Here is a 24,149-nt window from a genome sequence, read left to right as displayed (position 1 = left end):
ATTCCGGGCTGTGCATCTGTGTTAGTCAGCTTTGTATTTCTGTAACAAAATACCTTGGATAATCAGACTTTTTTAAAAAGGGAAAGTTTATCTGGGCTCACAATTTTGGAAGTTTCAGTCTATGGTGAGTTGCTCCACTGTTTTGGGGCCTGTGACAAGGCAGTACATAGTGGTGAGAGCACGTGACAGAAGCTGTCGCTCTCATGGAAGCCAGGAATCAAGGGAAGTCAAGAAGGGGCTGGATTCCCATCATCCCCTTCAAGGGCGCACTGATGACCTAAGACCTCCCACAAGGCCTCGCATCTTAAAGGTTCCATTACCTCCCAATAGCACCAAGCTGCGGACCAACCCTTTAGCACATGGGTCTTGGGGTTGTTCCAGATCCAAATTATAGCAGTGTACAAAGAGAATCTTCCCCAACAGATGACATAAAGCCCTGAGGAACACTGTTCCTGTTGGCTTAGTTCTCCACAACTTTGTAAGCTTCTTGAACAACTTGGTTTAAGGGAATAACAGTACCTCAAGCACATCTACTAATTCAGAAAAATAAAGGAAATGTGAGCTTTATTGAGCCCAAGTGTCATGGAGCAAACTCACATATGAGTTATCCCTTTCAGTGTCGAACTTAGATTCAAGAATCAATAAGTACAAGTTCATCATTCAGTTGATAAATGTTTAGGACAATTGATGAAGTACTTGAGTTCTGATGTGAGGGATTCTTGGACTTCTTACAAGAGAAAGATGAGAGGGTGACAAGGAGAGAGGACCTGAGGACTTAAAGTCCCCATCCGTTTGCAGTTTCGCCATTGTCACCAAAAAGCAATGGGCTCTCTCTCCCCTTTATACACGCTTCAAATCGCCCTATGAGATTCTTCCCTCCTTCAAGTCTTTGCTTCTTATTTAAACATGATTTAGCATTATAAACATGTTCAGAAAGGAGGCCCACTTTAATTTTCTGCCAGCATCAACCAAAGATAGCCCTGCATCCCATTCTCTCATAAGAATGAGTCTTAAAAATAAACTAAGGCAGTAAGTGCTGTGTCCAAAGCCAAGTTGGTTCCAAAGCTGAGAGTAAGAAAATGCAGGGCTCCCTTCCCCACATTCCAATTGAAAGAGGCTTCTGTTGGTAATTTTGTTTATAATTTCTGATCCTGACATCTCTGGATCTTTATGTTTTGTTAAAACATTTCCAAAGCTGGTTGTGATTTTATATATGAAAAGTGTGTGGCTCAAGGCATGAATGCCACAGTTTACACAGAGACACCAGTTCAACTTTCCTTAAACTGGCAAAAGATGTAAAATCCACCCAAAGCCCAAAGTTAAAGGAGGAAAGATTTATCTTGGCTCACAGTTTGTAGAGGTTTCAGTCCATAGTCAGCTGGCTCCAAGGCTAAGTGGCATGGCTGAGGGGCATCACAGAGGAGAAAAAGTCTATGGCAAAGCAGAGCAGGCAGAAGGCAGCAAGCAGTAAGCAACAACAGCAGCAGAACAACAGACTAACTTCTTTCTGCCCCTTACATTCCATCTACTCACACCCAGGGTGGGGCATGCTTAATCCCAGCATCACATCCAGCATGACACATCCTAGGTCCACCCACCTCTGAAAAGCACCCCCTATGACTGCATCAGACTTTGGGGGAGACATCTAGATACAAGTCATAACAGTTACATACAGTCATCTCTTGTTATCCACCAGAGATTAGTTATAGAATTCCTGGAGATATCAAAATCTGAAGATGTATGTCCTTTATACAACAGCGAATAGGATTTGCATAAAACTTACACACATCCTCCTGTATACTTTAAATCATCTCTAGATTACATATAATATCTAGTACAATGTAAATACTATGTAAATAGTTGTTCCAATATTTTGTTATGTCCAGTACAGAAGCAACTTTAAAAAAAATATTTTCCATTGAGGGTTGGTTGGATCTGAATGTGGGGCCCTCCCCAAAGAACAAGAACTAACTATGAGGTACTCACCAGCATCTGACGAAGGCTTGGCCACTAGGCATGTCTCCCAGTCTTATACATGGAATGCTAACTTGGAGAAGGGCCCAGCACAAGAGGTAGATGGCCAGTTATTTCTGCCATTAGAAGTAGAGAAAGCAACATCCAGTTTCTAGTCATAAGTATCCACTCGCCATTAAAACCAGCAAGTTGTTTTTGTTTCTACTGGCCCAATTTGGCAATTTTTTTTTTTTTTGTACCAGGGATCGAACTCAGGCCCTGGGCTTGCAAGGCAGGCAACAGAACCACTGAGCTAAACCTCCAGCCAAATTTTTTCTGTTTTTTTTGTTTGTTTGTTTGTTTTTTGGTACCAGGGATCGAACTCAGGTCCTTGCACTTGCAAGGCAGACGGAGGAACCGCTGAGCTAAATCCCCGGCTGGCCCAATTTGGTAGAGTAATTTTGACCCTTATTTCAGTGGCATGGCTTGACTTTGTCCCATTTTACAAAATGGATCCTCCATCCTTTCTAGCGACTGTGCAAGCTAGCCAGTATCTCATTTCTACATTTCTTTTCTACTCGTATCTAAAAGCTTTGCCCCATTGAGGCAGAGCAGAGTTTCCACTCAACTCTCTTCCATTAAGAGGCTACTTATGTGATTTTATGACTCACACAGAGAATGTGGGTACTAGGAGAGAAAGGAAGATTGCCTAGTGCAAGGACCAGCAAAGCAAATGAGGAAAAGGCTCCCAGGAGCTCCCCGCTCATTTCCTCTTAACATCTGATTGGACAGAACTAGGTCTCATGCTCACTTTTTAAGCCAATCAATAGCAAGGGGAGTGGAATAGCTGGTATTGGCTTTTCCAGAGCATTGATTCAACTCCTGCTGAATGCTGGAATCACCTGGGATGCTTCTTAAAATGCCAGTGTGGAAGCCACGCATGGTGGTATGTGCTGTTTTTAATCCCAGCTACTAGGAGGCTGAGGCAGGAAAACTGAGAGTTCAAGTCCAGTTTAGATGATGTAGCAAGACCCTGTCTCAAAAACTACAAAAGTCAACGTGCTATTCCCATTCCCCGATTAGTTGGTTGGGCCCACTTTCTGGCCATGGAATTTTTAAAACTCTCCAGGTGCTGAAAATCATTGTTCTAGTCTAGTCTTCACGCCTGCCCACAGGTGCCAATAGTAAGGTCCAAAGATGTTTCATTGCCCAAAGGACAGTCTTCAATTAAAAGGAAAAACAGAGATAAGCAAAACTATGCCCACAGATGACATTTAATAGGATAGCTTTGTTTTCCCAGAATATGTGTTGGTAGGTTATTATTTTGGTCTAAGCTCCCAATAGGCCAGACCAACCAGAAAGAAGTCACTCATGCGAGGTGAGGTTTAAGCAAGCTGAACTTTAAAATGGGCCGTTTTCCAAAACAAACAAGAAAGAAAAATGAGGGCAACCAATCCAAAAGGGTCTGGACATCCTAAATGGGCATGATAAGAAAGTCTCTTTTGCTTTGCATTAGCCCATGTTCTGTTGCTAAAATATACTTGGGTAATAATGTATAAAGAAGAGTTTTATTTAGCTCACAGTTTTAGAGGCCAAATGTCCAGGATCAGGCAGCCCCTGTGGCTCAGCCTCTGGGGAAGGACTAATGACAATGACATATGATGTCATGTGAGACAGGAAGCCAGAGGCTTGTTCTTTTATAACAACTCCATCTTGCAAGAACAACTAACTCACTCTGTGAGGCTGGCATCAAGGGCAGCACTTCTGGCGACCCAGTAACCTCGAACTAAGCCTCAACACTTCAAGGGCCCTCAACCTCCCAAGCCCACCAAGGACCAAGCTGTCACCAAGGAACCCTTGGATGTCATACTCTAATGGTATCCAAACCACAGCACCCTCTAAGGAAAGATGGTTCAAAACAACCAACTTGCTTTGTGCTCCTAGTTTCTGCTTCCTTCTGCCTTTTCTGCAAACAAAGCCTACCCACTGTTCTGTGGCGTGCCCTCCTGTTTCACAGATTAGATGCCACTGGATACCAAATGATACCCTAAACGCAATTTGGTGACATTTTGTTTTTTGACAGAATCCACTATTTTTCTTAGAAAGTGAAGTCCCGGGAGACTCAAAGATCAAGAAGCAGTATGGTTAAAAAAAAGGAGGAGGAGGAGGAGGAGGAGGACGAGGACGAGGACGAGGACGAGGAGGAGGAGGAGGAGCCGGCAGCAGTATGGTGCAGTGAGCAGGGCTCACACTGAAGTGTGGTTGGATCCCTGGAGGGCTGATTACACCACAGACAGAGAGGGCCCTACCCGTGGAGTTTCGGCTTCCACAGATTTGGGGTGGGAGGAAGAATAATTAGCATTTCTAACAAGTTCCCAGGGGATAACCTTGCTGCTACTGCTGCAGTGGCTCAGAGCTTGGGCTGTGGAATCAGGCTGTCTTGGTAAGATCTTTTCCTGCCCCTTATAAATGAAGTGAGAATTTTAGCAAATGACTTGACAGATCTACAAGGTACAAGGTGGAGGCTGATAGTAGCTCAATCTTCTTGCAACAGCTGAGTGAGTATGGTTGCTCCCTGGAGATGAGGCTGTCCCAGTAAATCCATCTCAAGTCAAAAATATGGCATAAGTAAAAAATACACAGCACACCCCAATAAACTTGTTGTAAAGTTAAAATATCATGAGTTGAACTATAGTAAACTGGGGAGCATGTCAATAATAAATGTAAAGCATTTAAAACAGCGTCTAGCCAGCCAGACTGGCATATGCCTATAACCCCAGCACTCTAGGAAGCTGAGGCAGGAGGACTGAAAATTCAAACCCAGTCCAGGAAACTTAATGATTTTGTAAGACCCTGTCTCAAATTAAAAAGTTAAAAAGAGGGTAGGGATGTAGCTCCGGGCAAAGGTCCTGGGTGCAGTTCTCAGTACCTTTAAAAAAATGTCTGGACTATAATAACAGACTAATGGATATTACTTAGCTGTTATCATTTGTGCCTTCACCAAATAGTTATTAACTGAGCTGTTCCTTTAGTCAGGCACTGTTCCAGGCACCAAGAGTATATGGTAAGCCAAAGTCTCTCTTCTCCATGAACTTACAGTCCACTGGAGAGGTATATAATAGCTGATTTTGTCAATAAAGGCTATATAATGTTATGCAGACTCTGCATTCTAAGCAAACTTGTTCTGGAACCACCCAGTCCTACTGCATGAGAACCAACCCCAAGGTGCCATGAGATTGAAGAAAGAGGCAGATAGGTCTAAGATTGCATACAGTGCAATTTATTGGGGGATTTACTGATGGAAGCATGGGCCGGGGCACCAACAAAACCCCCTGGATTCCCACAATTTGGGTCAGAAAGAGTGGTGTATTTATGCGTTAGGACAAAAATGATTTCACCTTGACTGAAATGTACCTGGTTTGTCTTAAGATAACATTTGAGTCAGGTGTATGTCTGAGCCAGGGTCTAATTGTAAAGCCTCACACATATGACTCTGACAGCTGTATCTATTTATGGTTTGCTGGGAAACTAGGAAGAAAAAAGAACAGCCAGAATTACTCAGGGGAAATCATGGCAGTTATAATTCAAGATGGCGGCAGTCATGCCAAGCTGTATCCATAGGGACTGAACAGCAGGTGCACGGGGAATTTTACAAGAACTTCTTTCAGTCTTGTTTGACTCTTCTAGTTCCACGAGTTAATGCCATTGCATCCCTACTGCAAAGGGTCCTTAGTAAATGGGGGCTTCGCTTGGTAGTTGAATAAAGCTCAGGTTATGGAACAGTCCTACTGATCAATCTTACAGGTTTTGTCAGAGATGAAAAATATGAAACAAGAATAAGATGGGTAGAAAGTGTGACCTGAAGAAAAGAGAGAGAGAAACTAGTAATGGACCAGTGTTTTACGTATGTTATTGTGCTTAATCTTCATACCCATCTTTGAGGAGATATAATTGGGTGAGGGAGGAAGCGACCTAAGGCTAAATGGGGTTAGTGGTACGCGAATTATCTCAACAGCCAGTGGTCAAGAGGAAGCAGAGCCAGTTACCTATCACAAGCTCCATTTAATCCCCTTCGTCTGGGTTCCCAGGCAGGGGCTAGGGTGCAGCCATAACTGCGATTACATATTTATGTGACTTTTTTCTACCCTGCTCCTAAAGCAGGTGACAGTGATGTAACTGGATGCAACAAATACAGCCACCACTGAATCACCCCTCTCCTGGTATTTTTGTCTTAGCATGTTAAAAAAAACCACTTTATTATGTTATACAATTTCATTGCTGGAAAATACTAGGGATTAGACCCAGCGTATGTTAATGTTTTTAACTTTCAAATAGGACCTCACTAAATTGTCCAGGCTGGCCCTGAACTTGCAATCCTCCTGCCTAAGCCTCCCAAGTTGCTGGGGTTACAAGGGTGCAACACTCTGCCTGGTCCTAACTAAAATTTTGATCCCAAATCCCCTCTGAATCTCAGCTCACAAAGACCCTGTCTTCTGTGTTTATTAATTATCCCATTCCAATTACCCATGTTAATCCAACTGGAAGTTTATTTTATTTGTTTTCAATTTGGGAAGTAGATTGGCCCTCTAAATTTTGTTGGCTGAGGATCACGGTCTCGGGATATAGGTAAGTAGCGGTCCTTTTTGGAGTTTTCAACTTCCAAGCATTCACTTCCCCTCTTTGGGACTGAAAAGTATCTATGTCAAGCCTTTTTCATATGGGCATCTCTGTTCAAGAAGCAGGCCATTGGGTTGATTGTTGTACTTTGTTGTTTTTGTTTTTTAAAAGCTCTGGTAGCTTTCAGCTCCTTGGCATGTATTTGTACCTTACCGATAGCTGGAATTGGTCGTGGCCTTGAGACCTTCATTTGTAATGATGCCTAGAAGCTGCAGGGGGGTGGTCTTTTCTCTGGCTCTGTCCCTCTGGAAGCAGTGTCTAAGAGAGCTCAGAGCAGCCTGGAGGGGCGGAGCCGGAGAGAGGAAGGCGACCGGGGCCTCCGGTAACCTAGCAACCGGTGCTGAGCAACGGTGGGGGTGCGGCACCTAGAGAGGAAGTCGGAAGTAGAAGGCCAAATCTCGCGAGAGTTTCTTTTGCGCGCGAACTGTAAGTGCTGGAGTCAGGTCGCGGCTGGTGGTCTGCTGTACAGGTGTTTGCGGGGTACGACTATTACAAAGGCCCATTTCACTTTAGTCTTTCCACCATGGAGATCGCAGAAGTCAAGCAGCACCCCGCGACGGCCAAGATAAGGAACCTTCCCTGGTAGGAGGCTGGGCTGTTGCGGTGGGAAAGGGGTTGTGTTGAGGTGAGGAGAGTGGCGGGACCCTACCTGACCTCGCCCCGCCGTCCCCGGTGAGCGCGGAGCTTTGCCTTGACGTTTCCCCCGCCAATTTTCCAGGTCTCTGCAACCTACTTTCAGTGTGCTGCTACTCATCCATTGCTCCCATCACGTTTTCCAAAAATGGGAAATGGCTTTCGCAACTGGCCCGAAAGATCCTTTCTGTGTCCCCAAGCCAGAAGGCCCTCTTGCCTCCTGCCAAAATCTTCGATGCTACTATTTGTCGAATTCTAAAGTAAAACCATAGTAACTTTATTATTTTTTAATGAAAGGCTTGCTGTTAGATTAGCAGTCACCGTATTAGATACTTAAACCTTTACAAAGATCTAAGAGGTAACTCGTATTTTACATATAAGGAAATTGCATTTTAGATAGGTTAAATGACTCGCTAACGTCAAGGGCTAGAAGAATGCTTGGATTTGAATCCTGGTAGCCCGAATTCAGAGCTTGCAATCTTAATCATCATACTGCAACAGCTATTTCCTAGTGATGCAAGACTTCGATGGGATTTGGCTAGGTTTGGGAAAACTGCAGGTTGTTCTTTTCTAATAACAAATTTGTTTTTTGTTATGGTAAAAAATACATAACATTTAGAGTTGTAACCATTTCAGAGTGTACGATTATGTACATCCAGAATGTTGCACAACCATCCCAGGATCTAGTTCCAAAAATTGTCATCACCCCTAATGGAAAGAAACCGCATCCATATTCATAGGCAGCCACTTCCCATCTCCCTTCCTGTCTGCTCCTGGAAACCACTAACTTACTTCCTGTCTGTATGGATTTGCCTACTTTGGACATTTCATATAAGTGAATCATACAATAGGTGGCCTTTTGTGTCTGGATTCTTCCATTTAGCATGTTTTCAAGGTTCATCCATGTGGTAGCATGGATCAGTACTTCATTCCTTTTTATGGCTGAATCATATTACATTATATGCATAGCTCACCCTTCATCCATTCATCTATTGATGGATATTCGGATGTGAGTTTAGTTTCAATTTCTGTTTGAAGTAGTAGGTGTTTGTGCAGGTTGACACAGCATATAGCTGGAAAGATGAGAGTAGAGCCGAGTTTTTCAGCCTCAGCACTTTTGACATTTGGGGCCAGATACTGGGCTGCAAGGGGTATAGAGGAGCTGTCTTATGCAGTATAGCATGTTTAGCAACATCCCGGGTGCCTACCCATGAGATGCTAGTAGAACTCTTTGCCCAGTTATCACAACTAAAATGTCTCCAGATAACACTACGTAGAGGATAAATCGCTCCTGGTTGATAGACGCTCATCTATATTGAAACTTAAAAGGTTTGTTTCTCTTCCTCTTTTAATTAGGATGTGAAAGGATTCTTTTGCATATAAAGAAAAAATTCTTACAGTTACATATGTCATACTACATTGTAAAAATTGTATTTCAGGGTTGAGAAATATCGGCCACAGACACTGAATGATCTCATTTCTCATCAAGACATTCTGAGTACCAGTAAGTATCCATGTGTCAATTGCTGTTACCCTAGTTGAAAGAGCTGTGTTTCCTTTTTGGTGATACTGTCTTTGTTGAGCTTTAAGATTCTTCATTCCTGCATCTGCCTCTGATTGGGGTGTTGCATTAGGCTGAAACACATTCAGAACCCTAACTCAAGAACCCACATTAAATGAGGCAGCTCCCAAAGACTGTTTCATCGTTCTGTCTCTCCCTCTCTGCCTGATCATCAGTTCAGAAATTTATCAGTGAAGACCGACTGCCACACCTGCTTCTCTATGGCCCTCCAGGGACAGGAAAGACATCCACTATTCTTGCCTGTGCGAAACAGCTATACAAAGATAAAGAATTTGGCTCCATGGTCTTGGAGGTAAATAGAATTATTGTTGTGTAAGTAAGAACTCCACAGTCTCTTAACTTTTGTTCTGCCAGTTTTATTTAAGTTCCACACCGGCGATTGAGAAAGAGGCAGATTTGAACTAAGATATTTTACTTCAAATAATGGTCAGATTTGTCCACATTGGCATTGGTCAGCTAGAGGGCTGTTGTAGGGCGAGACATTTTTCTTTGCTATTGCTAACTTCTATGCAAACCAGACTGATAGTCACTATATTCTTGACCATCTGTTATGTACTCCCCTGCATCTTTTCTCCAGTTTTCATCACCCTGTCCTTACCTGGGATGGCTGAGCTGCATTGATTATAAGCTCCCTTGCCCTCTGGCTCCTGCTTGGGTTTGGCCAATAGGGGTTGGGCAGGGGTCAGAGAAAGGAAGAGAATAATGCCTAGACCTTCCCTGGGGGTTAGCATGAGGCAGCAGCCCCTCTCTGCAGGGCCCACCTTACAGATGGTACCCTACCCACAGTCTGCTGCTACAGGTGCCTACACTGCTTCCTAAACCCAGTCAGGCTTGGGATGATAAAAGTTATTGCATTGCCCTATGATTTTCTATATCTGAACTGTTTGTTTGTTTTGAGACAGTCACACTATGTAGTCGAGGCTGACCTTGAACTCACTATGTAGTCCAGCTAGCCTTGAACTTAACACGATCCTCCTGACTCAGCCTTCCAAGTGCTAGAATTATCAGCATGTGCCACTACAATTGGCCCCGACCAACATCTTTTAAAAATATCTCCCTGGGCCAGGGATCTAGCTCAATGGCACTGTGCCTGCCTGGCAAGCTCAAGGTCCTGAGTTTGATTCCTGGTACTGGGAAAAAAGGAAAGAAAAGAAATATCTTGCTGTAATTGTCTTCAAGTTACTGCATTCAGGTGCACCATTTGTATATTTTTGTAACTTTGACAGATACACTTAGGTTACAGAAATCTAAATGTCTATTGCAAGAAAAGTGATTTACTTACTTTTCAGAAATGGATACCTTCCTGCCCCTGGTATTCTTTCTTTGATGTATTTGGGATGTGGTAGTCTGCATTGATCTGAATTGAAATAGACAAAATTAGCTAGAAACGCTGCTCAAGGTGACTGGGCCAATTACTTATCCCCAAATTTATGTAGAGAGATTGTGTTCACAAGTTGGGAGGAAAGATCATTTGCCTTTCAGATTTAATGTGATGATTTAGTGAGCTTTGAGTACAGCTGTAATTTAAAAAAAAAAAATTATCTTGTAGCTGTCATTAGACCTGGAGAACTAGTTTGTTGAGCTGGATCGATAAGTAGACTAAAACCAAGAATTCCTAGATAATAAGCATTGTGGCTTCTCTCTCTCTTTTCATATAGCTGAATGCTTCTGATGACCGAGGAATAGATATTGTTCGGGGACCAATCCTGAGCTTTGCCAGCACAAGAACGATATTTAAGTAAGAATTAATTGTATAATTTTTCTCCCTAGAGATTGTGATAACAGAAAAAAATACAGTTTAATTTTTTGAATCCTCATTGTCAGTTTATGAAAGTAAAACCATGATTATCATAAGCAGCCATGACAAAGAGATCCAAGTACAGAGACAGTGGGAAGAATGTTGAAATGCAAAAATTAAGATAAAATATTATGGGGGCCGGGGCTTTAGTTCAGCGGTTCAGTGGCCTGCCTCGCAAGTGCGAGGACCCGAGTTCGATCCCCGGTACCAAAAAAAGAAAGAAGATAAAATATTATCTACACCTCCATTAGCAGCACCATCTGGAAGCATTGCTTCATTTTGATTCTTAACTAAGGACTGATTAAATCTAAGACTAGGGCCAGGGATTTAGCTCAGTGGTTCTAGTGCCTGCCTTGTAAGCACAAGGGACCCAAATTCGATTCCCCAGTGCAAAAAAAAAAAAAAAAAAAAAAAAAAAAATCTAAGGCTAAATGATCTGGTTTGAATTTAACCAAAAATAAATTGAGATCATGAAGGATAACTAGGATAATGGCTTTTTTAAAAAAGGGAAAAAAGTGGTGAAGTGATGTGGAGACGGAATCAGGGAGATGGAAAAAAGCAGACAATGGAGCTGGAGGTATAGTCAGCAGTAGAGGTCATGCTTGGCACATGAGACCCTGGGTTCAATCCTCAATATCAAAACAAACAGCAGCTAGGTCATAACGATAACAGGATACTGTGCAGAAGGAAGATGAAGGCACAGAAGACCAGACAGAAATGAAATCTCATTTCTCGCTAAGGGTTGAAGGCATGTGGGGCAGTCTCTGTGTGTGTGGCCACAGATGTCAGCCTCGGGTAGAGTTTAGGAGAAATGGAGTTCATAAGACAGGACCTGGTGGCACAAACACAAAGGTGGAATGAGACTGAATAACTTTATTGTAGGGACAATCTGCCAGGATGTCTCCGAACAAAGGAGAGACAGCAATGTGGCCGAGACAGGGAACACTTCTTAGAGGACTGGGGTGGAGCTTATAGGAGCTGAGGTGGGATTCAGTGAGGTAGTGGCTAGGGAATGTGGGAGCTTCTGATATCACTGGGAGGGGCTTGTGTCATCACCAGTCACCAGGAGGTAGCGAGTATCAAGTTACTCTCTTGGCAGGAAAGGAGGCATGATGGGAAGAAGGCTGTCCTTTAGTGGGAGAAGCCATATTTTTAGGTGAGAATCAGGGCATTATGGGAAGGGGAAGGCTATTCTTTTTATGCAGCAGCCATCTTAAGGCGAGGGAAGTCTTAACATTCCAGGCTTTGTTTTATGGTTATTGGGTGAAGGTCTCTTCTGGAGCTGCTTCAGACTGACAAAAGGGCAAAGGTTGGAGCTAAACTTCGATATGATGGGGGCCGCAATAGATGGTGTCTTCTTCCCTCTGCCACAGTGGCCAATACCTCACCATGACAAGTTCCATGACTCTCTGGTTGGTAAATGCCTTCATGTGTTCCTGCAAGAAATTTTGAAAGCAGCAAAGCAGACAGGGCCCTATCATGATTAAAAGACATATACAAGCCAGTGGGGCCCAACAAGGGAAGTAGCCAAGGTATAATTTGGGGAATCCAGGAATAGCTTTGGTCTATTCCCCAAGAATCCCATCATCTTTTTCGCTCTTCAGTGCGCTGCTATAATTTTTTTAGCTTTGCTTTAACTCCTACTGGTTAACAGAATAACAGCATTCTTCACCTGGCACGTTCCCCCTTGGGCCGCTGTTAGGATGTCAAGGGCCCTTCTATTTTGTAACATGATTGCTGCTAGAGAATTTATCTGATCTTGTACTGTATTTAAGGACTGGCTTATTTTATCCATGTCTTCTGAAATCTCTGTGGACAGGGCCCAATAGAAATGTGTGGATGTAGAAGTACTTGTTATACCTGTCACCATGCCAGTGAGGAGCCCCGCTTCATCAAGAGGAGGACCAGGAGGGCGGCTGCCCTCTTGTTGACCTTTGACCGTGGGAAGATCCTTTCAACCATCTGGAATTCCATATAGATGGGCAAGGGAGGGCTGAGAAATGCTATGTAACAAAATTTCAGATCATTTGAGACATCGGAGTGTCTCCTGGCTGTATATGAAATATAGGCTGTTGGATAGGCAGCCTGGGCGCTCTTCTGAGATAAAGAGGGAGCAAACAGGGCAAGTGATGTTGTCATTTTGCCCTGTGCATGTCAGGTTAGTGGTTTGCAAAGGGTCCCAGAACTGTGACTAAATTGCCAGTTTTTGAGACAGACAGGTTAAAATCTAGGGGACAGGAGCTGGAGTGAATGAGTGGGGGTAAGCGGACAGTCTGAGATAGTGACAGGGAGATAGTGGAGGGTGGTATTAAATAGGTGGTGTAGCCTTTTTTGAGAGTGGGTTATCTGGTTTACCACTTGGAGATCTATCCCTTTATAGGGAGGTGGAGTGGTGGGCCTCAAAAGTCTATCACTAGTGCCTGTTCACTGACTGCCTCTTTTGGTCATTCTTTTCTGCTGGGTGTTTAAGACTCAGTTAAAGTGAGACCTGTGTTAATCAATTTGAACATCTTGCTATCTGTCAAGGTCAGTTAGGTCTCTGCAGGCATTATTTTGGAACCATGCATAGAGCTTCTCAGCGCCTCTGTCAGTGTCAGCCGTTAGGATGGGTCACGGCCTTCCTTGACCAAGTTGCTTTCAGTGAAAGCGTGGGATATTTTTTTCTCTTGGTGACCCTCTAGCACACGTTACATTTGTCCTCTGGTGTCCAGCAGTCTCCCTGCTCAGGAGGTTGGGTGACTTACCAAAGGTGTAAGGTGTTGTAGAAAAGGCTCCTTCATACCTTGGATCATTGATGACCTTGGAGGGCCAGGGCCAAAATATTGGTGGTCTTCTTAGCCCTATTAGCTTTTGTGTTGGTCTCTGCACTTCGGTGGTTGAACAAACACCCAGAAGAGAAGATCAGTGACATCAGTAGTATAGTAGGAACTTAACTATCATAACTTTATCTGGATAGCAAGCACCCTGGAATCTAAACTATAGTTAGAAGGCTGTTATTTTTATCAATCATGGTTGTTCCAGTAGTTGATTTCCTGTACAATATTAACAGAAAAAACTTGGAATTAGGTGCAACACATAATAATTTAGCATGACAATAATGATGACATCACCTTTACAACAAACTTAGCTATGTATCTTAGTATAAAATAGCCATTGTTAAATGTATTTATTCCCCTCTAAAAACACATAAAAACAAAAAACTAGGAAACTCTTACTTAAGTTACTACCTTTTGATAGGATGCCACCTAAGGAAAGTGTATGGACCTACAGATGTACCTGTAATAATGAGTAGGTGGAGCAGAAGAAAAGGGAAAATACCTGGATCAAAAAGTTATTGCCATAAACAATATGTTGGAAGACCTATATAGTCAGAACACATGAATGTATTTTGTACACCAGAAGAGTAGTAATAATAATTATTTCAATTATATGAAACCTATGTCCTGTAATATAGCTTGGTACCAAAAGAATCTTTTATAATACCTTGTTTTTCCACAGAATATATATATTTTTGGTGTTGGGGGGCTACCGGGGATTGAACTCGGGTCCTTATGCTTGCAAGGCAGGCCACCGAACCACTGAGCTAAATCCCCAGCCCCAGAATATATATTTTGAAGGTGACCAATATAAACATATCACAATAACATATTTAGAACTCAACCCTTTGATGAGAACCAATGTAAACATTTTATAACAACATATTTAGCAATGATTATTGGGGGTATATCTTAATTATCTTGACAATTTTTTATTTAATGTGTAAAACCAGATTATAGCAATTAACAATTTATTTGTAACCAATAAAACATATATATACACTTTTTGAGTTATTGAATTTAAAAGCAATATACATTACAATCAAAATTAACCTTTGATGTCATTTTGATCAGCTAGCAACCTGGGAGAAAAGGCATGCCTTTCATAACATGAGAAATAGAATTGGACAAACACAACCGGACAGACAGACAAGCATATAAGACAATTTATCAAACTAGAGCACACTCAAATATATTTGGCCCATTGAATTATAACATCTCTTTTAATTAAGGCTAGTCAAAACTTTTGCAGGTCAGTTAACAGAGCTCTCTTGCAATTAGAATCAGAAGGAATAAATGCTTTATAACAGCATAATCTTGTGTTATACTTAATGTCAGAAGTCTGTAAGCAGAAAGTAGAGGGACGGTCAAGTTAATCCTATAATTACAAATAAAGGATTTGCAATGTAAAAGAAATGTTTCAAATAGATGAATTAAACATCTGGGTGTTGGTCACCAAACATTACTTTAAGTGGAACGCGAAAGGTACACTTGTCAATTAGCAAGAATATATATATATTTATAATTTTTTTTTTAATTTTCCTGCCTGGCAGGACATCGCAGCTGATTTTGCTATGGAGCAAGCAGTCTGTAGGTGGCACTGGGCCATAACCTACCATTTGCTCTTTGAGCTCTGATCTTAAGCATTACATTTTCTTTTTTGTTGTTTTTTGTTTGTTTGTTTTTTTGTACCAGGGATCAAATTCAGGTCCTTGTGCTTACGAGGCAGGAGCTGAAACCACTGAGCTAAATCCCCAGCCCCAATACATTTTTTTAAAATTGTTTTAAAACCTTTTATTTTCCAATATTTATGTAGAAAACAGTAGGCCCTGATGGAATTTCTTGGTAGTATAGCCTGCCAAACAAGGTGTTGATACGTAAATAGGCAGGGCCAGGAGAGGATTTTACTTTTTTTGCACTCTTGCTTTCCTCTTCCAAGGAAGCTGGGGAAGGAAGAGCAAGCAGAGAAGTGGTTGTTAACCATGCTGCTGTTCGGGAGGGGCTGGAGGAGCAGGGAGAGAGCAGGTGTGTGGCGGAGAGACACAAGATGGCACAGATGAGGAAGGGTCACAAGATGGCGGAGGTGAGGAAGTGGGAGAGCTGGTCAGGTTATAGGATGGAGGAGTTGGGAGCGGTGAGTGATCTGCCAGATCAAAAGTGGGAGTCAGGAGGGGTGGAGGACGGAGTTGGGCTAGAAGTACCTGAGAGGGCAGACGGGTTTGACAGAGGGAGGGGTGAGGGGATCGGTAGAAGGCTTGTATACAGGGGCTTTCTGATCATCTGCCAGTGCATTGACAAAAGTTGTGCAAATCATGCAATATGTTAAAATCGAGAGTGCCATTTTCCAGCCATTGAGATTCATTGTCTAATTTGTACTGAGGCCGAAGTTGTTTGCAATTAAAAAAAAAATGAGTCGTTTCACTTAAAGTCGAGTCTCAAGGGAACGAAGTTGTGCTGGGAGGCAGCCAAGAGGTGTTGAGGGAGAGGGTTTGGATTGTTGAGTCCCATGTTAGGGTGGTGAGGAGGAGTTAGCTCCCTAGGAGGGCAAAAGAGAAGAATGTCACCTTCTCGTTTGATACTCCCCAAGCCAGGCCCCTGAAGGGGAGAACAAGAGGAGTTGGGCCAGTGGGGCTTCCCCCAGGGGCACGGTCCTGGGCCTAGTGGCCCAAGAGGGTCTCTCTGACCTAGTACTTGGATTTCCGAGAAGTCCCCAGAGGGAGAGAATGAGAACAGACCGAGGACCAGAGTAGAGGGAAGCTAAACTGCCACTCACCCTGTAATCAGTGACCGGTGTGAGGCATATCACCAGCAACAGCAAAGTCAAAGAGCCCTGATGAGGTCCTGGCTCGGCAGATGTGGTCCAGAGGAGACAGCTGAAAGGCCACTCAACCCTGTCCAGCAGTGGATTGTCTCTTACTTGACCGCCTTCCTCCGGGTTTCGGCACCAGATATGTCAGGTAGAAAAGCCGAAAACCAAGTCCCAACCAGAACCACTGCAAGCCTTTATTGTAGGGACAATCTACCGGGCTGTCTGAACAAGGGAGAGAGAGCTGAGACCGAATAACTCTTGAGATGTGCTGTTTGATTTCCTAGGAAAGGGTTTAAACTGGTGATCTTGGATGAAGCTGATGCCATGACCCAAGATGCCCAGAATGCCCTGAGAAGAGGTAAGAGCTGGCAAGTACTGCACAATGCACCAAGAAAATAATTAGGAACTGAGGTGTTGGCACAGTGTGTTTTCCATTTCTCTTCCTCTTCTGCTCCAGTGGAACCTTTCTCCACATACTCAGACAAAACGCCTGTGTAGTCATGTTTTCCCCTTCAGCAGTTTATGGACATAGTCCTGTTGGGACTTCTTTTTGTTTTTTGTTTTTGTGTGGTACTAAGGCTCAAACCCAGGGGTATTTTACCTCTGAGCTGTATCCCAAACCCTTTTTCTTTGTTCATTTTTATTTTAAATTAGGATCTCATTAAGTTGCCCAGGTAGGAACTGAACTTGTAATCCTCCTGACTCAGCCTCCCTAAGTACTGGGATTTCAGGCATCACCACCACATCTGTTGGGACTTTTACATATGCCTGGTCACTGGCATTTTTTCTTCCTTGGCTGCTGGATTCAATTTCAGGTTGGGGATTTGTATCATTCAGTGGAAGGGTATGGGAAGTCTTTCCTTCTAAACTGTTAGATAGGCCCTTCTGCCATTCAGATATGAAGAAACCAGGAAAAGAATATCTGGAGTATAGCGGCACTTTGCAAGCTGATGTAACTTCCCTACTTAGCAATTAAATGGTTCTGCAGGGAAGGGAGATAACTCCATGATCTGTTCGCCTCATGAGGACCATTGCAGTTATTTTTTGGCTTTTTTTTTTTTTTTTAAGACAGGGTCTTGCTGTATAGTCCAGGCTGACCTTGAACTCACTGTGTATCCCAGGCTGGCCTTCCCAACTCATGGCGATCCTCCTGCCTCAGTTTCTCAAATGCTGGGATTATAGTTAGGCACCACCACCCTGACTGCCATTGAAGTTAAAGGTGCCTTGTGGTCCCACAATAAGATTCAGAGGGAATCAGCTGTGAGAGAAAGATGCTCTTTGGCAGCTCAGGAGGGGAGGAGTGGACTACAGCACGTGTGGAGGAGGAGGAGGAGGAGGAGGAGGAGGATAGTTACCGTGTCTTCTGGCCCTAGGAGCACTGGCAGCCTTTCTAAACCATCTTGTTCTGCAGAGTGACTGTCAGTCTGGGTAGATCCTCATGCGAGAACACTGGGTCCCTGCAGAATGACAGTGGTGTCCTAAGCATCTCTCAGCTTGGGTTGTTACCCTTGAGAGCTCAGGCCTCCATAGGCCCCTGGAAAGTCTGCTGAAAACTGTCCCTCCTCCTGCCCAGAGAGCATGAGGCATCATCCATCTGCCAGATAGCATTTTGTGCCAAAAGGACAGGATCTCGTGTCCCGGGGCCCCGATTCTAAGGGGTAAGGTAGCACATGCCAGAATCATGACAAACCAAGAAAAAAACAGCATTTTATAAAACCCCATGCAAGTGACACATTCATGAGCTTTAAAAGGAGATGGCTGCTCTCCTGTGCTGGGCACTTGTGGTGGCCTCTGCTGCACAGTAGCGTCCTCAGTGTTGCATTTCCAATCTTCCATGTGACCTCAGAAAAGTTCAGGGTTTCCAGGGCCTTTGAAGAGTTGCAACGGGCTTTGACGTGAGGTGGTTTGATTTTCCTTCACCAGTGATTGAGAAATTCACTGAAAATACCAGGTTTTGCCTCATCTGTAACTATCTGTCCAAGATCATCCCCGCCTTGCAGTCTCGGTGTACGAGGTTCCGATTTGGTCCCCTGACACCCGAACTCATGGTGCCCCGACTGGAACATGTCATAAAAGAAGAGAAGTGAGTATATCCGGAAGCGGGAAGGGCCCTGGGACGATGGCCGATGCCAACGGAGAGGCAGTAACACTTCTAAATGACTTAGCAGAACGCCTGGCCCAGCGGAAGCACTGGGGACTGCTGGCAGCTGTCATTTTCTCTGGTATCTCCTGGACATTGCTCCTCATAGAAAATCATTCGGTTCTTCTTGATTCCTTCCTCCTCCCCTGGAAGCTGTCCCAGTTTCCTCCTACTCTGTCACTGGAAACCGCCTGCTGCCACGTCCCCTCTGCAGATGCTGCCCGCCTTTTTAGACTAGAAGGGAAGGTTCTGAGACATTGCGTTCCCAGGAATCAGATGCCAAGAGTAGCTGCCCCAAGTGGCTGCTTCTTCTAAAGGAGGGGTCCTGACCTGTGATTGTCACACTAGGGCTCTCCCTGGGGAATATAACTCGAAGCCAGTTGCTCAGTGTAAGGATTCTTGGTCCTGAGTAAGGATCTTCTCAGATTTGGGGTGGTCTGTGATTGCTCACGTGAGGCCCACATCCCTAAGAACCAGAGTGACTTCTAGATGGTATAGATTAGGTGAGTATCACTAGCTCTGGTCTCCTTTTTCCCTCTCATTCTTTTAAAGCCCTAGTCATTCACAGCCATCGCATTCCCCGTGGTGACCCCCATGCTCTCTCTCAGTGGGCCTCACAAATCCCTGCTCGTGTTTCCTTTCAGAGTTGATGTAAGTGAAGATGGAATGAAAGCACTTGTGACTCTCTCCAGCGGAGATATGCGAAGGGCTCTGAACATTTTGCAGGTTGGTCCTACTCCAAGTACATTGCAGGTCATTGCTTCAGAAGTCTTTAAACAAAGAGACAACCTGTCATTAAATTCAAAAATCTAGGGCTGGGGATTTAGCTCAGTGGTTCCTCCGCCTGCCTTGCAGGTGCATGGTTCCGAGTTTGATCCCCAGTACCACACACACACACACACACACACACACACACACACACACACACAAAATTCCGAAATCTAGAGCAGCTAGGACAGTTCTCGTAATGTTCCAGATCCCCACGCTTTGTACACTGGTTAATTGAAAGAATCGTTTGTCACTAACAAGACCTGGGCAGGGAGGATTCTGCAGCTCTACAGCCAACAAACAGCAGCCAATGCTCACCAGTGAAAGACACAGGGTTCTTGGTGTCCTGGCCTGTGTCAGTCGTGTCACTGCTGTGGGAAGTTCTCCCTGGCCACCTGCAGGTTGGCAGCTGCTGACACACCCCGGGATGTCCCCTCTGCACAGAGCACCAACATGGCCTTTGGGGAGGTGACCGAGGAGACCGTCTACACCTGCACAGGGCACCCACTCAAGTCAGACATTGCCAACATTCTGGACTGGATGTTGAATCAGGACTTCACCACGGCCTACAGAAGTATCCTTTTCGAGTCCAGCACCTTCACCCCGCTCCCCAAGGACGGCTGGCTGGCTGCTTGTGGCTTCGGTCAGCTTGTTACAGAAATCGGGGTCTTGGGTAGGGTGGGTACTTATTTTTAACACCCCAAAAGTTCTGCCTCGCTGCCTTTGGCCTGTGTAAGGCTTAAAACAACTTGGCTCACAGGTGGAAGATGGAGTAATTTTAACGTGGTTGTTGTTAACTGTTACTTCGCCATAAAATTGGTGACAGGAAGCCATTTGAGACACAGCATTTGTCTGTGTTCTTCCTTAGAAGGAGGTACTACTGTACCTTCTAGAAAGCCCTTACTGAAGGTAAAACATTAAAAAAGTGACAATTGGAGCCTAATATGAAACTTGAAGGAGAAACAGCTACGTTGTAATTAAACGCCCTGTTTTATAATCACTCTCCCGGGTTTAGATTAAAACTTCTCTGCAGTCTGTTTGCTCTGGGACTTGTTCCTTTGCCTTAACTCCTCTCTAGATATCATGGAGTTGAAGACTCTGAAGGGGCTGGCATTACATGACATCCTGACCGAGATTCACTTGTTTGTGCACAGAGGTAATCTGCATCAGTTGTTAGCCAAGACGCTGTGGAGGACGTCAGTGTCACACACTTCGGGGTTAGGGAATGTTAGAAAGTGAACGTGAGCTTTTTCAGCCAGGCAGGGTCTCAGTAATGTAGTTCATGCTGGCCTGGAACTTCCGGTTATCCTTCTGCCTCCGTCTCCTGAGCGATAAGGACTATAGGTGGTGCAACCATACGCAGCTCAAACCTTTATTCTTGAAGCAAAAAACAAGAATGAAGTAGTATAAATCTGATCCCTTAATTTATTTAGCAATCCCGTCTTGCTGTTTAAAGCTTTGTTCCAGGTGGCCATGGTAGGCAGGAGGATTCAAGTTTGGAGCCATCATGCACCACATAGCAAGACCCTGCTTCAAACAAAAAACGAAAAGGGGAGATGATGCATCTTCATGTAAACCAAAGCGATCTTTCTTTTTTTAATGTACTTTTTTATCCCATTCCCTCCCTCGAGTGCTTTCCCCTATGTACAAAAGCTTTGTTTCAATTTTTTCTTCAACTTTCACTTTTTACTGTCCCTTCTTTCCTTCCTCCCTCGTTCCCCCCCCCATTTGGTAGCTCCTCTGTGTTCTCATAACCACTTAGAATATGATATATACACACATATGTATTTGTAACCACACTATAAGAATCAGAATATTGGGTAAAAAGTATGAAATCTAGACTGTCTTCACTTAAGCCTGGTAATTTTTTACCACTGTGAGACCTTATCTATTTGATGTTTAAACATACTTTTCTCTGTTTTTTTTTTTTTTTTTTTGGTTTTTGGTTTTTGGTTTTTTGAGACAGGGTCAGTTGAGACTGACCTGGAACTCACTATGTAGCCCAGGCTGGTCTTGAATTCACAGCGATCCTCCTGCCTCAGCCTCGAGTACTGAGATTATAGGCGTGCACCACCACGCCTGACTTCTCTGTGTTTCTTTTAATTGTGGGAAGTGATGGATCTTACTCATTCGATTTTGTTTTTTCCTCAGTTGACTTTCCCTCGTCAGTTCGAATTCATTTATTGACCAAAATGGCAGACATTGAGTAAGTATTTATTTTCCCAATTTTAATCTTTTTCCCATCGTGAGTTGTTTCTACATGTTTGATTTCAGCCTTTTTTATCTACATCATGCCTGCGTGGTATAATCCAGTTCAGGGTAGTATTAGATGGAATGTAGCAAAAGCTCTGCATTATTTACACAACACAGGAGTGAGCACAAAAGATGCAGATCACTTACACACTCGAGGGCCTCTCCTCAGGCCTCCCCTCAGGCCTCCGAGGCTGGATCCATGTTCTGGTGCGCTTGTCATTTGGGAGGCGGCTTCCGCAGGTCATTTGGGAATGACCAGCTATTTCAGCTGTTAGTAAGGCATTTTGGCAGACTGCAGCATATTGGGGGCAAAGTAAACACAAAATTTTCCACTTTGCTGGGTTCAGTAAACACTGTTATTAACCCCCATTGAAGCTGACAGCTATCATTTAAGTTGGGTTTCAACTGGACATGAGCATAAGCCGGCTCTGATTTACCGTCATTGTCTTTCATGTGCACAAATTAGGTCCCTTCTTATGGCTGTACTGTGAATATGATTTTGCTTTTGATGGCTGGGCACTTAAAAGGTAGCAGGATGAATTGCCACTGTCTCCCTTTTCTCACTTGACCACAGACCCCAGGTAAACTTCCCAGAGAAATGTTTTAAAGAAATCTCCATTTTATTTATTTATTTACATGATACTTTTTGCCAATGAAGAAATAATCCTTAATAATAGGAAATCTGCATAGAAGCAGAACAAAGTTGAGAACACTGCTATTGAGAAGATCTTAAAATTTGTCTTTAGCAGTTGAAATAATATTTCCAAATAACTTTATGGCAAAAAAAAAAAAAAAAAAAAATTGTTAGGGGGACATAGACAAGACTGCTTGCTGTTCTGGATCAATTTTTATCAGTTCCCATGCTTTTGATCTCTCTTTTCTTACCAAAAGGCAGTGGCCTGATCTTTCTTCTCATCTTGGTTTGCTTCCTTTCAGGTACAGACTTTCCGTTGGTACTAGTGAGAAGATTCAGCTGAGTTCCCTCATTGCTGCTTTTCAAGTCACCAGAGACCTGATTGTAGCAGAGGCCTAGATATTCCAAAGCCTGTCTGCCATACAGCCCAGGGGCCCATCAGCGACTAGAGAAACAGAGGACTCAGGTTAGGACTAAGCTGCTGCCTGGGGCTTTTTGATGAAGCCAATCACCCCCAGTCTTGGAAAACTGTTCAGAGCTTTATCTGTGGCTGTTTGGAACAACGATGTACAAAACAATGTACAGTTGTCTTACCATCTAATTTTTTATAGGAAAAAAAGTGTTTTTCTTCCCAGACTTAAGGCTTTTACCTTTCAATTGCTTGGGTGACAAGATACTGGCCTACCTATTTTGGTCTGGAACATGAGATTTTCAAGTCTTTTACTGATGGTCTAAGTGACTTCCGTCTCAAAGGTAAACATCTCCAAAGTTAAGTTTATGAATCTAATTTTTAGTACTGTCTAAATAGGTGCTGATAGATTTCTAGCCAAAACCAAAATTCTTGTAAAAAGTGAAATCTTTTTGGTTTTGAAACAAAGTCTCAGTACAGTGTTTCAAGCTGGCCTCAAACTTAGCGTAATCCTCTTGCCTCAGCCTCCAAAGTGCTAGGATTACCGGCATGTGCCACTGTGTCTAGCTTTTAAAATGTTTTTGAATTCTTACTTTGAAACTGATCTTTTTATTTCTCCTCTTGAAGACTTACCAACAGGTTCCAAATTGTAACAGTGTGTGTGTATATATGTGTGTGTGTGTATATGTGTGTGTGTGTGTGTGTGTGTGTGTGTGTGTGTGTGTGTGTGTGTGTATATATATAACTACTTTTAAATGAAGAGCTGATTTGCAAACTTCAGTTGTGTAAATGTAATTTCTCTTTCTGGATCTAAGCTGTAGCACCCCAGAGGAAGCTGGGGAAACCATTCCAGACCACCAGCCGAGAACTGATCCAGTTCCTTAGAGAGTAGGATGTTGATTGTGTGTCTGTTGGTATGAATGTAATAACACTCTTCACCTCAGTTTTCCTGCAGTAAAAGCAAGCAGTTGGTAGGAGCCTGCCTGCTCAGGCCGGCCAGTATTAAGTCCTCTTTTCCGATCTCCCATGTTGGTTTCCTTGGACAGGTTTTCAGGTAGTTAGAGGTTTAAAGTTAGGATGTAGACTTTTTATTTCAAGTATCTGCTTAGTTTTTAGAGCAAGTGGAATGGGAAAGGAGTTGTTAGCAGATCTAAAGTTCAGAATAGTTCTGCTGAAATTTGAAAGCCAGATAAGCTCTGGCACTTTCTAAAGGTTCCTAATGAAGTAGTTGTTAAGTCTTTACGGGTATTTAAAAGGCAGACCATCTACTTGTAATAACTGTTCTCAGATTTCTGCCTTGTGCTTTGACCCAGATTCATTCTTGTATGTCAAAAAGCAAAATTAAAGCACAGGACTTTCCTATGTATCTTACATTTCTGTTTATCATTTTAAAATGTTTGCCCAATAAAAATAAAGAGCTGGCCATTAAATTGTGACATTGTGAGCCAGGGGTTGTGTAAATCTTACTTAATGCAGGGAAGGCACGTATGATTAAGCCAGGATCTGAATCTGTAATTGCTGAAGGGACCAGAACTGCTGTACAGAGGTAGCAGTCTTTGTAGCAATTCTACTGCACTTAAGTGCTTCCCAGCAAGAATGAAGCAGCTTGCTTGCAGGTTGAAGTTGCTGACTGTCCCGCTGGCATGTGTGTTAAGTGCTTCACCTGGTATCACAGAA

The 24,149-nt window shown here is 43.4% G+C and overlaps 1 protein-coding gene and 2 long non-coding RNA genes across 4 annotated transcripts; 1 reads left to right on the top strand and 2 right to left on the bottom strand.

Moving 5' to 3' along the window:
• Positions 1-1,401: 1,401 nt before the first annotated feature.
• Positions 1,402-6,903, bottom strand: LOC104848228. The gene is made up of 3 exons (XR_776349.1): positions 6,784-6,903; positions 1,987-2,090; positions 1,402-1,431 (listed from the first exon to the last, which is right to left on the bottom strand). It is a non-coding gene; the product is annotated as an uncharacterized LOC104848228 (long non-coding RNA).
• A 132-nt stretch (positions 6,904-7,035) lies between these two features.
• On the top strand, positions 7,036-22,486 carry Rfc5 (replication factor C subunit 5). Its single transcript, XM_010604090.2, has 11 exons — positions 7,036-7,212; positions 8,703-8,767; positions 9,001-9,137; positions 10,504-10,583; positions 16,553-16,626; positions 18,192-18,351; positions 19,053-19,134; positions 19,621-19,750; positions 20,255-20,332; positions 21,328-21,382; positions 22,366-22,486. Exons 1-11 carry the CDS (start codon positions 7,154-7,156, stop codon positions 22,460-22,462), a joined length of 1,017 nt encoding a protein of 338 aa, XP_010602392.1. The 5' UTR covers positions 7,036-7,153; the 3' UTR covers positions 22,463-22,486.
• Positions 19,745-22,403, bottom strand: LOC104848226. 2 transcript variants are annotated; one of them, XR_776347.3, is made up of 3 exons: positions 22,315-22,403; positions 21,577-21,721; positions 19,745-20,706 (listed from the first exon to the last, which is right to left on the bottom strand). It is a non-coding gene; the product is annotated as an uncharacterized LOC104848226 (long non-coding RNA). The 2 variants fall into 2 exon arrangements; XR_776348.3 differs by having other exon boundaries at positions 19,745-20,703.
• Positions 22,487-24,149: the final 1,663 nt, after the last annotated feature.

This window comes from Fukomys damarensis, unplaced genomic scaffold (genome assembly GCF_012274545.1).
Source record: "Fukomys damarensis isolate Sample0158 unplaced genomic scaffold, DMR_v1.0_HiC HiC_scaffold_12, whole genome shotgun sequence".
Classification (NCBI taxonomy): Eukaryota; Metazoa; Chordata; class Mammalia; order Rodentia; family Bathyergidae; genus Fukomys; species Fukomys damarensis.
The sequence above is the reverse complement of the archived record's forward strand: the minus strand, read 5'-3'. Positions and strand labels throughout refer to the sequence as shown.

Excerpts from the sequence above, each read along its gene's own strand:
- Rfc5 (XM_010604090.2), top strand. The coding sequence starts at position 7,154 with ATGGAGATCGCAGAAGTCAAGCAGCACCCCGCGACGGCCAAGATAAGG. Across the intron at positions 9,138-10,503 it reads TTGGCTCCATGGTCTTGGAG|CTGAATGCTTCTGATGACCG; the intron begins GTAAATAGAATT and ends CTTTTCATATAG. Across the intron at positions 10,584-16,552 it reads AGCACAAGAACGATATTTAA|GAAAGGGTTTAAACTGGTGA; the intron begins GTAAGAATTAAT and ends TTGATTTCCTAG.